General features: G+C 45.3%; 2 protein-coding genes across 2 annotated transcripts; both read left to right on the top strand.

Annotated features, from left to right (window-relative positions):
* Positions 1-2,694: 2,694 nt before the first annotated feature.
* Positions 2,695-3,348, top strand: PtA15_15A202 (uncharacterized protein; the record flags this gene model as incomplete). Its single annotated transcript, XM_053163385.1, has 2 exons — positions 2,695-2,716; positions 2,822-3,348. 2 exons carry the CDS (start codon positions 2,695-2,697, stop codon positions 3,346-3,348), a joined length of 549 nt encoding a protein of 182 aa, XP_053027365.1.
* A 2,099-nt stretch (positions 3,349-5,447) lies between these two features.
* On the top strand, positions 5,448-7,800 carry PtA15_15A201 (uncharacterized protein; the record flags this gene model as incomplete). The annotated part of the gene is made up of 4 exons (XM_053163384.1): positions 5,448-5,661; positions 5,699-5,850; positions 5,933-6,040; positions 7,675-7,800. The coding sequence occupies 4 exons, from the start codon at positions 5,448-5,450 to the stop codon at positions 7,798-7,800; spliced, it is 600 nt and encodes a 199-aa protein (XP_053027364.1).
* Positions 7,801-14,372: the final 6,572 nt, after the last annotated feature.

Raw genomic sequence — 14,372 nt, 5'->3', positions numbered from 1 at the left:
TCCGAAGATGAAGCATCCGACCAAAGATGTTCCTACACGCTGGAACGCTACTTATCTCATGATCGAGTCGTCATCACCTCTCAAACTAGCTTTTCAGCAGCTTTCCATGGACGACGACAAATTTGAGCTGTGCCCCTCTTCTCTTGACTGGGACGAGCTAGCTGTGATGAAAGACTTTTTGGAGCCGTTTTACGAAGGTAAGCTCTCACCTTTATTTCAATGTTACTTGCTTCGTCGTAATTTTTCTGATGGGTTCTTATTTTTCACAGCAACATTAATGCTCAGTGGTACTCGGTACCCAACAACAAACCACTCCTACCGTGCAATGAAGAGGATCGAGAATCAATTTTCTGAAGCCTCTGCGTCCAAGCTCAACAACAGCCACGTCACAAAAATAATCAAGCCAATGAAGGACAAATTCCTCAAATACTGGGAGCCAATGCAAGAACTAGCGGCTATCGGACTTGTACTTGACCCTCGCTACAAAATCCGCTACCTTCAGTTCAGCCTCATCGATATGCACACTTCTGAACAAATCAAGGACTTTCTGAGCAAGGTCAGGGAGGCTATCCTTGCTTTATCAGCAATCTACTCTCCGGTCTCAGCTACTTCCGAATCAAAAGCCCAGATGCCGTCAAGCCCAAAAAGCAAAGCCAATGAGGATACCAATCGTTTCCTCCAATACATGAATGGCACCACAGAAAGCAGCCAGTTCAATGCACCCGGTGCCGAATTAGACCTCTACCTTGAGGAGAGGAATATTGGCATAACCAGCGACAAAGATTTTGATCTCCTCAGCTGGTGGAAGATCAATTCGTCTCGCTTCCCAACACTTTCTAAGCTCGCCAAGGTGATCTTGATGGCCCCGGCGACCTCTGTGGCATCGGAATCAGCCTTTTCCACTGGGGGACGTGTCTTGGACGACTACCGAAGCCGCCTGAGCGAAGAAACCACTGAAGCACTATTATGTGCTCAAGACTGGATTAAGAAAAAATAGCGTGTTCTTTCTTCTTCCTTAATTGAATGCTTTATTTTCCACTATTTTCTTTATTTACATACATGTGCTTAGAATTAAAAAAAATCCATGTCCCCTGCAGCAAAACTACCTTTTTCTGAGAGTGCTTCTACTTGGCCCGTGGGCTCCCAGCGGGCTGCCCGCGGGCAGCCCGCGGTGGCCTGCTGGCCATTTGGCCCGACGGGGCGCCGCTGGACAGCCCGTGCCCGTCTCATTGCGGACACGGGTTTGGGCCGGACAGCAAAATCTGAGGTTTTGGCCCGGCCCGGCCTGTCCACTTAAGTCGCGGGCTGAGGCGGGCTAGCCCGTGGGCGGCCCGAACCCGCCCAATTGTCAACCCTAGCCACCACCTGCCAGCTTGAGAGGCCTCAGCATTGGATATGACTCCTCAGAACTTCAGAAGCCACTCCGCGGCCATCGCAACCACATTTTTCTCAAGGTCAACCGCTCCGCCTACTACAACGTATCCTTGGCAATCCAAGTATATTAAAGCTTGTGAATCATGGAAAAAAAAAATCAAGGGTTCCCCCTGTAAAATACAAAAAAACACAAAAAAAAAAAAATGCCAGGGATTCCCCCCTACAAAAGCATGAGCCACGGACACGGGGTTTCCCCTCACAAATTACGCGCAACAAGAACCCAACATCACAACAAAAGTAACAAAAAGCCCGCAACCTGCCACCCAATCCCAGGAATCTGAGATATCGTGGCCCACTGTCCATCCCTGTCTAGCAGGGTTAAAAAACAGATGGGAGGATGACCCCCAGCGGTTAAGCAAAGGGGGGCCACCAAATAATCCCCATCAAACTGCGCACATGCAACAGCGGATGGGGTGAGACGACCCCCCCGCTGGAATCACAGCCGGGGGAGTTGCCTGAGGCCTCAGAATACGAACTAGCCCCCTCTTTTATACCCTCGCCTGAGGCACCTCCAGTAAACTGCAGTACCCGCCAACATCCCTCGCCAACCGTTTCTTTTGCCGCGCGGCTTGATGAGAAGTTTCTAGGCCGTTTCCACACATCCGGCGCCATGTTGTCAGCTTGTATCCAAACAACCGCCGGGCGCATCCAAACTAAGGTTCAAGTTTGTGACCAAATCACCATTGCCACGTTGCCAATCCTGACCCAGCAACTCAACATTCCAAGTTTCTACCCTGCTGATGGTTGATCAATTCTTTGACCTGATCCAAACACCGGCCACGCACATTCTCCCTAGACCACTCCGTTGCGGGAGAGCCTTGCCCGCCTCCTTGCCGCCTGTTGCACCCTTCAATTTGTCCACCGACCCTTCGCCGCCGCTGCTACTGCTAGGGCTGTGGGCCCCGGCAAACATTGGACTCTAAGGGTACGTCTCTCTCCTTGGCTTCACATGATTATTCCGAGAAGCCATCCTGGCCCAGGCTGAAGTTTAGCCAATCTAAACTTTTTCAGTCCGCCATTGAGGTCACTTAGCAGTTATCTTTGGTGTCCAAGCTTGGCTTACTTCCGTGTTCAGGCCAATGAGTCACTTCATGATTGGTGGTGCCATTACTTTTTACCTCGTTAACAAGACGCAAAACACCATGCTCAAATGTCAGTCCTCTTCCCCCCTGTCAATCATTTATTCTTTTGCACAAGCGGAGCTCTCTAACCCATTGTATTAACATACATTATGAAACGTTGTACATTCAGCTCCCGATTATGCCAACGATCCACCCGCATGGTCAGTTATTCTTTCAATTCAGATTGAAATCTCCCTCGCCGTGCAGTGCTGCCCCACCCAGCTGTTTTTTTTTCTTCATAAATTAGTATTGGGGCATATGTATAGCAGCACGGCCTAGACTCATTAGATCCCAGCACGCCGGCGAACTGGCAGTCGTCGTTGGTTCTATTACCCCTGAACCGCTCTGGCACCTTTGTCTGATGGTCGCCCGGCGAGTCCCAGTTTGCCGTCGGCTCAGGCGCACGGAAAATCGCGGCGTGCCAGCACAACAACGAGTCGAACTGGTGGGTGGCCCAGCATCCCAAGAAGCTGCTCCGCTCCAGCGTCCCCAGTCTGGCGTGACTCCCCAACTCGGTCTTGCCTGCCGCCGGCTCGGCCAAGGCCACCTGTCGAGTCTCATCACGTACATCGAAAGCGTCAACTCCAAGCCCGCGCCCACCGTCTGGGACGAGCGGATCCCATTCAACCCAATCTGTGTAGACTTTGCCGCGTCCGGTGGATGGGTGCACAACATCTGCATCTTGCACGGTGGGGAAGCTCCCGCCGTCGTCACGCTGGTCCACCCCAGCGGGCCCGACACCGCTCCCCATGTGATCCATGTCACCAAGCTCCCCTGCAATCCATATCATTAAACCTCCAGTCTGCCCTTCATCTCGCTCAGCTTCTGCTCCGCGACCAAGCTTGTTGCTGCAGGCCACAACTGTCAACCAATGCTGCTCCAGGGCAGCCTTCCGGCCGACAGGCAGCTCGTCAAGACCCTCGACGAGGGAAAGAGGGCCTCCGCGTCCGCACAGATAAATTCCTAAACTTAGTGAGGAGGAAGGCATGACAAAGGCCTATGTCATGGTGTTTCCCATGCCACTAAATCTTGTATGGTTTGAACTTTTTTCAATTGGTGTTTCAGCCAATTGGGGTCCATGTGTGCTCCAGTCACTTTTCATGGTCTGTAGAGATTGGTACCTCAGTGAAAAATCAAAACTGCCCATACCCTGCCATCTCCCTCCAAAAAGTAGATCATTTGCAAATACCAAACATCATGATGTTTTGGCTTCCAAATCTTCCAACGGCCATCATTCTGTTGAAATAGTCAACTCCAAAAATCACTTATATCTACGGACTTACTTCGCGCACTGCAAAAAACACTTCGCGCACTGCACAGTGCGCGGATTCCCAAATACTTCGCGCACTGCGGGTAAACTACGCAACTTTTTGAAGATTTTTCTTGACAAATCAATAGAAAGGCTTCTCATTGGCCTCTCTGAATTTTTTGGAAGTTTTTCAAAGCATTCTTCTATGTTTAAAAAAATCATTAAAAACCAGAAGAAATGTTGGATTTGGGTGCCTAAAAAACAAGGTTCCCATAACCCAAAAATTTTGAATAATTTGTTGAGTAATGTTACATGTAAGAAAAGCTACTTCAAAACCTTTCAGGCACTTTGTGCAAGCATACAGGTCTGAAAAATAAGAAACTTCAACACATATTAGCACATTGCATCTAAATTATCCTCATTTTTCAGACCTGTATGCTTGCAAAAAGTGGCTGAAAAGTTTTGAAGTAGCTTTTCTTACATTTCTAATTACTCAAAAAATTATTTGAAATTTTTGGGCTATAGGAACCTTGTTTTTTAGGCGCCCAAATCCTACATTTCTTCTGGTTTTTAATGATTTTTTTAAACATAGAAGAATGCTTTGAAAAACTTCCAAAAAATTCAGAGAGGCCAATGAGAAGCCTGTTTATTGATTTGTCAAGAAAAATCTTCAAAAAGTTGTGTAGTTTACCCGCAGTGCGCGAAGTGTTTGGGAATCCGCGCACTGTGCAGTGCGCGAAGTGTTTTTCGCAGTGCGCAAAGTAAGTCCGTATATCTACACAAATTTGCCTTTTTTCTATAAATCTGTAACAAATTGCAATTGATCTGTGTTGGGTCATTTGATTGAGTTTTAAAAATTGATCCCCAAGCATTTTAGGTTCTTGTTAGCTTGAACAAAGATGCTCATGGTTGATACTTGTCAAAATTAATCTGCAGAGTTGATTCAAGGATTTGGTTTAGTTTTTGGTGACCCTTCTTGGTAACAGTCTAAATTGAAAATTGAAATCTATATGAGACGCTTTAATGGTGATATTTGTGGAAATAAATCCCACAACACTTTCAAGACCAATTTTAGCTTTGAAAAATAATGGAATCTCGGGGCAATTTCCAATTCATTTCTTGGAAGGTTGAAGAAATGTGTAGTAGCTTTAGTATATAGGATGGAAGTTTTACCCATTTCAATGCTCCAAGAGAGACAAGTGCATTAGACCTTGTGTTTGCAGCGGCGAAGCCGCCTTGGCCTCTAGTTAGTATTAAATTGCTTAGCAATCCAAACCAAGGTATTGTGCCACATGGACCCTTGCAAGGCGGTACCTACCAGCCACTAACCAAAAAAGATCAACACATTCAAGGTGATGTGGCCCAAAGCATTACACATCCGCAGAGTATCATGCCTGCACAGATGAGTCTGGCACACGGAGTGCGTGCGACAATCCACAGGTGGAAGGCTCATGAATGGTGACCACCCCCTGCTCTGACTCTTCCTCCAATGTGCACATCTACAGCAAATCGTTCAACAGCCTCAACCTTGACAAGTCCCTTCCACAAATACCCCACGCCGCTCGCTGAGGCTGCTGCTCTCAGTGCTCTTCAAGCCGCTCTACTCACTGCCACATCTGTACTCAACAAGGGTGGGATCATGGATGACAGTCCGGGAGGTCCTGGGACACCTTTCCGATGAGCCGCTTGACCGGGTCCAGGCCGTCTATCTCGATGAACCCAACCCCTCCCTCACTTACAACACTGGCCCCGACCCCAGCTCTGACTCCGCTCCTCCTCCTTCACTTTTATTTCCACCTGCAGACCAAGTTATGGCGGCGCAAGCTCCGGAGGGATCTCTCACGACCTTCTGGGATGGTGTACAGCCGTATTGAGTGTGCTTCCCCTGCCCCAGCCGGCCGGAAACAACTCAATAGCAACAACAATGGGTTGGACAGATATGACAACAACGACGAGTTGGACAGAGACGGCGACCAAGGAAGCCTGACGGGTTGGACAGAGACGGAGACCAAGGAAGCCGGCGGGCTCATCAGCAGAGACAAACGGGTTCCGGGTTTATCTTTTAAATATCCATTGGCCTGCCGGCCTGATTTTCCATGTCAACAACCTGATTATCATCCTGATGAAGCCAATGACAATGACCTCGCCGCTTCTGAGTGCCGATTTGGTGATCGGCTCAAGTGCGTTACTGTCTGGACTGCTTATGAGCTACAACTGCGGGCTCACCGAGGCCATGGTACTTCTCAATCTTATGCCTCATTGTCGCAGGTTGAACATTTTATTGAACGTGGTTAGAAAGCCCATTGAGGCCATCTGAAACAGATTCGCTGGCTCAGCTGATGCGTCTGAAGACAGCGGAGGTGATGTCAAATATCACTTGGCTCCCAATGCCTAAAAAAGGAATTTTTATCCACTTGCTTGAACTTCAATCAGCTCTTTTGTAATGTCCTGAGACTTTCATATTGACTTAAATCACTCGGCGGACTCCTACCACCTAGTAACTGACCGCGCAGACAGTTTCACAAGGTTATCATCTAACTTCAACACAAATCCATGGAAATCACCTGACTGAGCAGAGAAATTAAAAGATCTCAAGGGCACTGTTGACAACTGCTACTGCAGGCAACAGGCAGCCACTTTTATCTGATCTTTCTATGTGTTTTTTTTTTCCTTTCCCCTTGATGCTGATGAGGGTAGCCTTAGCCCTTCAAAAACTTTTTATTGCTGCCCCTTAACTGTCTTTAAACAACATTTTCTGCTTTGTGCTACTTGTGCCTTCTGATTTTCTTTTTTGATATCCCTATGAATCTTGAGTTTCTCTGTACTTGGTGATTTATCTTTGATATCCTTCTATTACTAATTGTATGAAATCAATTGATATACACACACATGCATTGTGGGAGAGGCTGGTGTGGCTTCATGTGAATATGCCAAACCGTATCATGGAGCTGCAAAGCCTTCATTAAATATGAAATAGAGCAGTAGGTCTTTGCACTAATCCAAACTTGATTATCAAATAAATAAAAAATACCAGTGTAATAACAGGAAAAAATTAAACCTGAGATGACTTGCAGTCTTGTAAAAATGTGGGAGATAATAGATATGTCAAAAATATGGCATATGACTACTATTCTGGGCTACTTTCATCATTAAACTTGACTACACCCCAGTTTAATTGCCTGATTTGCACTTCACCACATGTGAGGAACTGCAGTATTCTTTTGCCAACATAATGCTTTGTAGTTAAATTTTGCCATTTTGAAGTGATAGCAACGATGAAACTGATACGATGTAAGCATCGATATCGGGCCATATCACATCGACGATACAGCCTGATATTTTGCATCGCAACGCATCGCCTAGTAAGGCCGATGCGATATGCATCGTTTAAATTGCATCGTATTAGCGATGCGATACACGGTGTGAGATGGATGTGCATTGGGTTAGCCAATGCGATAATGATAGATACCGATACATTTCGGTATGTATCAATATGCATCAATGGATATTGCTCACTGTAGATACATATGTGGGAATGCTGCGCCGCAGTCAGATTGTACCGATACATCAATCTCTTTTTAGCCACCTTACATAGTGATACCGGCAGGCGTCGATCCATCAGACCCGGCTCAAGGTGAACATGACACGTTCACAGGGCTTGGTCCCTCCTTCACCACCGCAGGGAACCCCCTCTCGGCCACCGTCTCGTCAATCTTGTCGTGTCATAACTCCGAGTCGTACTGATCCAAATTATATTCGGCCAAACAACGATTCTCGCAGATCACTCCTGGCCAAGCAACCTCGTGAAGAAGCATCAACCCAAGAGAATGACGGAGGCTCTGATTCTAATGTTTCTGTTGTTGTAACTAGACCCACGCGGAATTCAACCTCTCAAACCTCTGGATCTCGGCCTTTGGTGTCTGGATCTCGCACCTCAGCCTCTGCTGCCGCCGCTCCAAACCGCAAAACCAACAAAAGACGTTCAGGACCAGTTGAACCTTCCCGACCGCACTCAGACGCGAATCATCCAGTCATGGACATGACTCAGGACTCTGATGGAGAAAACGCAAAGGTTGTCAAGAAACGCAAGACCCGAACAAGGAAAGACAATGATCTTGAGATTGACAATATCAACCTGTACTTTCATCCGCCTGTCTATGCAGAAGGCGAACCAGTAAGCCAATTCTATCTTATCTCTGGCTGCTTTATGTAGTGAAATTTTCACCTTGAGCTGATTCAATATCCCTGTAGAAGACCGGAACACCCATGTACTACGAGTGCAAATGGTGTGGGAATACTTACAAGAAGGGTGATGGCACACGAGGTAACCTTGTACTGCACCGCTATGGGAATTCACATCGACAACCTTTCACTGCACGCCGTGATGCAATCAAGGCTGGCGCCAAGCTTCCTCTAACCGCTCAAGAGGTTGCCAAGAAGAGACAAGCGGAAGAGAAAGGTCAGATGGAGAGTTATGTTCAGATGGCCAAGTTCGATCAAAAGACTCTCAACCAGATCCTTGTCTTGTGGCTTGTTCGCCACTCGCTTCCTTGAACTCGAATCGACGATGTCATCCTCCACGTTGCTTTTAACTACGCTTGGCAAAGTATCAAGCTCAATTCTCATGTATGGGCCGCTCGAGAAGCCCACAAGCTTTACTGCAACTTGCAGTCTAAGATTGTATCAACACTGAGGGTAAGGCTTTTTCACTTCAACTCCTGTACTCGATCAGGACTGGCACTGATTTTTTTCATTCTCATTTTTTCCAGGATCTTCCATCAAAGATTACCCTCATTCACGACGTCTGGACAACTCGAGGCAACCGACAAGTGTTTATGGGGATCTCTGCTGCGTATGTGACCGAAGATTGGCAGTTCAAGATCACTCACCTCGGCCTCAAGTATATCGCGTGGACTCACAAGGGAAAGAGATGGAAGGTGACATCTCATCGGCCAGCATGATGCTTGCGGAATACAGATGTCTCAAGGGCTATCTGATCAAGAAAAAGGACTCGAACACCGAGGCTGATTACGAGAAGATGTTCAACAAGATGATTGAAAAAACGGATAAATATCTTGACGAGGCTCTCAGTTGCGACACAATTTTGCTTGCAACCATCTTAAACCCGAGCTACCGACTCTCGATCTTCCAATTGTGGTTCCCTTCCCACTACAACTATGCTCAGGATCTGATTCAAAACATGTTTAACATGCGACAGGCCGAATACAAAGCGACTGCTCCGGCCAAAGAGAAGCCACCCACCCCTCAGGAGATACGTTCTCCAAGGGACAAGGACGTTGAAGAGATTGATTTCTTCCCCAAAGCTCTTGAATCTACACACGAAGACGAGCTATTGGTTTACCTTGGAGGTAAACATAAGTGGCCAAGCGCTCATGCCTCGCAGTCTTTAGTATGGTGGAAGGTACGCAACTTTGTGCTTCAAAGTAACTACCATTGTTGCTCATAAGCTAAAAAAATCTCCTTGTCTATCAGGAACACTCCCACGAGTTTCCTGTTTTATCATTGCTCGCCAGGGACTATTTAGCCTGCTGTGCAACCTTGGCCAATGTTGAGCGAACCTTCTCCGCCGTGGCCAATACTTGTGGACGGGACCGCGGACGCTTGGCAGCCCGGACTATCAAGCGATGTGTCAGCTCGCATCAATGGCTGCTCCAGGGTGTCCAGCCTGACGGCGAATTTGAGGCTGCTCAAGGCGTAATTAACCAGGTAATGGCCGCTGACAAGGCACTTGTGACTTAATCCAACTTAAGAAAGCAGGGCCCAGAACTTCGAAGAGTCTTAATGATTATTTTTTTAATTACAATACATATTTTTATTTCGCCCATCACATGCCCCCCTCTACACAAAAAAAAGAAACTGCGCTCTCCCCTCTAACTTACATATACACACAAGATAAAGACTAGATAAGTATCTATACATATACACGCTACTACATAACATACACGAGATATCATACATACACGAGATATCATACATACACGAGATACCTGATACAACGCAAGAAATCAATACACAGTTAGTCCCGCCCAAATGATGTGATACACTCAATACAAAATGTATTGCATTGAATCACTGCATCGGCCAAATTTGGCGATACATCCGATAAATATTAGTATCGCATTGGTTTTAAGATGCGATGTGGGTGCTTCACTACTAGTGCATCCGGTTAATCAATGCAATTCCGATGCCATGCATGGGTTGAGCGATGTGATACAGTGGTTTGGTGGGAGTGTGCATTGCCTCAGCGATGCGATACCGATAAATCAGCGATACTGCATCGTATCGCATCTGTTTCACCGTTGGTGATAGACACATCAAATGGGTTGGATCTGCTTCCCTACAGAACAGAAAACATATTGCCACCAGTACTTTGGGAATTGGAATCAAAAATAAGTGAGGTGTGATGCTTAGAGCTGATTTTGACCCATTGAACTTAAGGAGGGATAAAAGAGAACAGATGGAGAAATGGAACCAGGTATCTGCAGCGGCGAAGCCGCCTTGGCCTCTTGTTTTATTAAAACCACAGTTTCACCAAAAATAAAATCAAGCGTTTCCTCTGTATTTGTAACTTTACTTCTAAAAAAAACAAGGGGCACTGCAGATACAAAATTTACACAACAACAACAAAACAGTAAAATGTAATTTACAGGAGGTTTGAGTTATTTTTTATTTGTGTAAATTTTTCAAATAAATATATTTCTTAACAGCTGTTTTATTGGGGAGAAAAGTGCAGGGAGGATTGTGTTGCTCATGGGATGTGAGCGCCCCAGCACTCCGTGCGCCTTGGTTGGTCTGACCAATTCTGTGCTATGTACAAGCTTTGTTGGGTTGCTTGATTGCCCGCTAAGAAACCTCGAGGCTTTTCGCCAAGACAAGACAGGATTGATAGCGGCGACCTCACATTGGCTCTCTACTCCTGTTGGTCGGACCCGATCAACCGGGCAAGATTTGTGCTCATAAGTCGAGTACACCACCGGGCAACTGGGACATTGGCCCAACGTGTGCTTCGATGGTTGGGCTAACCAAACACTCTGGCTTGGTGACCAACGTGGGTCCACTGCAACCACGACATCCCCAAAGGGGAATGGTGGGTCAAACGTTGGCACAACGGAGTCCCCCACCTTCACCCAGCCATGTCCCAATCTTGGCATTGCAGCTGTGCAGCCTGCTGCCGGACAAAAGGACAAAAAGTGTGTCTTGAACCCACAACCTCTTCGCTGGTCTAGGTTCACCCCTGGAGATTGGAAACGACCTACCCAATAGCATGCTTAGATGAAATACACAGGCTATGGGAGGTCTCCAGAGCTGCCCCTCGCTGCCCCTCGCCCGCCCTCTCCATATACATGACTAAGCAAGCTCCGAGCTCGTAACCAAGGTTCCATCGGCTTCCATGACTGCGTGGACCGCTGGGCCTCGCAGCACTCCGTCTTCCCTATGTGCATACATGCACATACACAGTATACGTTTTAGGCGGCCGGTCACTGCCGGCCGGCCACATCCGACATCATCCATCATCTCCGGCCTCAAGCGGCCGTTCAACATCATCCAACGACTAGGCCACCTCTCCGCGGGAATCCAATCAAGTGGCCGACTCGAAGCTTGCTGTTTTTCTTTGTCTTCACGAATCTGTCGATGGCCAGGGGCGGCGGATTGGTGATGGATCGAATGGGGCCAATCCGAGTTGACTGACGCTTTCGTATATCTTTTTCTCCAGGAAGCCGTCGATTGCCCGGGGCGGAAGGATTTGTGGTGGATCCAATGGGGCTGATCCGAGTCAACTACAGTTTTTCGAGCCAAGGAGACCATCTCAGGGACGGGCAAGGATGGATCACCTTGCACAGGCACTCTCCAACCAAATGTGCTCAGTGTTGACCAGAAAACAGTCCTATTCTCACTCTCTTCAAACAACACACGACCGCCGCCGCTGCTGCTGAGGCTTCTGTCAGTCTGTTCCCCTCGACGGGCTTCATCACGGCCGTCATGAATATTTGTTCATACAACTATCATTCACAGTATCTTGCCCTGTGTTAGCAAATAAGGTCTAAGCAAACAACTGGTGTACTGTTAACTGTTGGCCTAATTATGCACTGAATTCCTTCCCCTTCAAACTCTTTGTTTAGCTCATGTGTAGCTTTTATGAGTGCTTTTTGTTCAGTTCAATGTAACAGTATTCAATTTCTGTAAACACTAAATTCAGATGCTTGGGCTAAGCTTTATTTGGCAGGTGTGGCTTGGCAAGGTTTGGGCAAATCTGATGGTAGTAGGAGAAGATTTTACTGTAGGTCCTCTACTACTTGATGGTTTAGAACAAAAATTGGACAGTGTAATCATGTATTCTCCATCAAACAAACTCAATTTTATCAGCCCTGTGGGATGTCTGATTTGGGAGTTGTGGCCTTGATCTGTCAAAAGGCTGAACAAGTAGGAAGGTAAATATGAATCTGAATGTAACTTGTTTATTACTTGAGAGTCTGAGAAAAAACATGTCAACATCAAGTGATCCTAACTGGAAACAAGATTTCAAATTTTTACCTTTTTGGCATGTGTAACTGAGTAGTTGCCTTGGTAGGATCTGACAAAAGGCCGCAGTTACCAGTAGGAGTTTGGGAAATATGAATTTGGCTGTAACTTGTTTATTAATTGAGAGTCTGAGAAAAACGAAATGACAGCATCAATTGATCCTCACTGGAAACAAGCTGTTGAATTTCTACCTTTGGTGAATGTGTAACTAAGGAGTTGTGGGCTTGGTAATGGTAGGACCTGACAAAAGGATTTAGCAGGATTTGGGAAATATGAATTTGATTGTAACTTGTTTATTACTTGAATGTCTGAGAAAATAAAATAACAGCATCAAGTGATCCTCACTGGAAATAAGCTGTTAAATTTCTACCTTTGGGGCATGTGTAATTAGGGAGTTGTGGTCTTGACAAGAGTTGAGGAAAAATCAAGTTACAGGAAAATTTGATTCTATTCTAACTCTGCTAACCATGTGTTTTGGAACAAAAATTGGAAATAAGATATTGATGTACAATTTGAAAAGGCTGTAAGAATCTTATCCTCGGTTCATTTCAAACTGATGAGTTGTTGTCTTGGCACAAGAGGGGAGATATACATGTATTTGTAGCAGAAAGAGATTCCATTATTATTATTACCATTCTCTTGCTTCAGTTATCAAAACCAAAAAATGGACAGCATTAATTGATTAATAAATGAATTGTTTTACTCCTTTTTTCTTGTGTAATTTAGGAGTTGTGGTGAGGTCCAAAGTTGTAGGGAATATGAATTAGCAGGAGAGGTGTATTTTGTTCTACTGTTCTCCCACCTGAATTTTTAACACCAAATATTGGAAGAATAAATTTCATATTTTTTTAGAAAAAAAAACAAATCTTGAATCCTTGCCATGGGTCTCATTAAGGACTTGTAGCCATGGAAGGATTTGAGGAAAAAAGTGGGTTGGTAAGAAATGTGGATTCCCTTATGAACATTGTGTTCATTGGAGGTGCCAACAACACAACTCCTACATTACAAATGAAACAAAGATTCAAAACTTTAATCTCCTTTTAATTATTGATCAATCCATAATTTCCAATTTTGGTTTTGATAACTGAAGCAAGAGAATGGTAATAATAATGGAATCTCTTTCTGCTACAAATACATGTATATCTCCCCTCTTGTGCCAAGACAACAACTCATTAGTTTAAAATGCACCAAGGATAAGATTCTTACAGCCTTTTTAAATTGTACATCAATATCTTATTTCCAATTTTTGTTCCAAAACACATGGTTAGCAGAGTTAGAATAGAATCAAATTTTCCTGTAACTTGATTTTTCCTCAACTCTTGTCAAGACCACAACTCCCTAATTACATATGCCCCAAAGGTAGAAATTTAGCAGCTTGTTTCCAGTGAGGATCACTTGATGCTGTTATTTTATTTTCTCAGACATTCAAGTAATAAACAAGTTACAATCAAATTCATATTTCCCAAATCCTGCTAAATCCTTTTGTCAGGTCCTACCATTACCAAGACCACAACTCCTTAGTTACACATTCACCAAAGGTAGAAATTCAACAGCTTGTTTCCAGTGAGGATCAATTGATGCTGTCATTTTGTTTTTCTCAGACTCTCAATTAATAAACAAGTTACAGCCAAATTCATATTTCCCAAACTCCTACTGGTAACTGCGGCCTTTTGTCAGATCCTACCAAGGCCACAACTCCCAAATCAGACATTTCTCAGGGCTGATAACATCAGGTTTATTTGATGGAGACCATCAAGTAGTAGAGGACCTACAATGAAACCTTCTCCTACTAACACCAGGTGGCAGGTTTCCCCAAATCCTGTTAAGCCACAACTTCCAAATAAAGCTTAGCCTAAGCACATGAAGTTATGTTTACAGCGGTTGAAAACTGTTAAATCAAATTGAACAAAAAGCACTCATAAAAGCTACAAATGAGATCAGTGAAAGATTGAGGGGAAGGAATCTGGCACATAAGATTTTTCCTTGTACGCACAGGCTCTGAACAACGGCTGAATGGAGAGGAATCT

The sequence above is a fragment of the Puccinia triticina genome, chromosome 15A (assembly GCF_026914185.1).
Source record: "Puccinia triticina chromosome 15A, complete sequence".
Classification (NCBI taxonomy): Eukaryota; Fungi; Basidiomycota; class Pucciniomycetes; order Pucciniales; family Pucciniaceae; genus Puccinia; species Puccinia triticina.
Note: the sequence above shows the minus strand (reverse complement) of the source record. Positions and strands in the feature narration are given on the sequence as shown.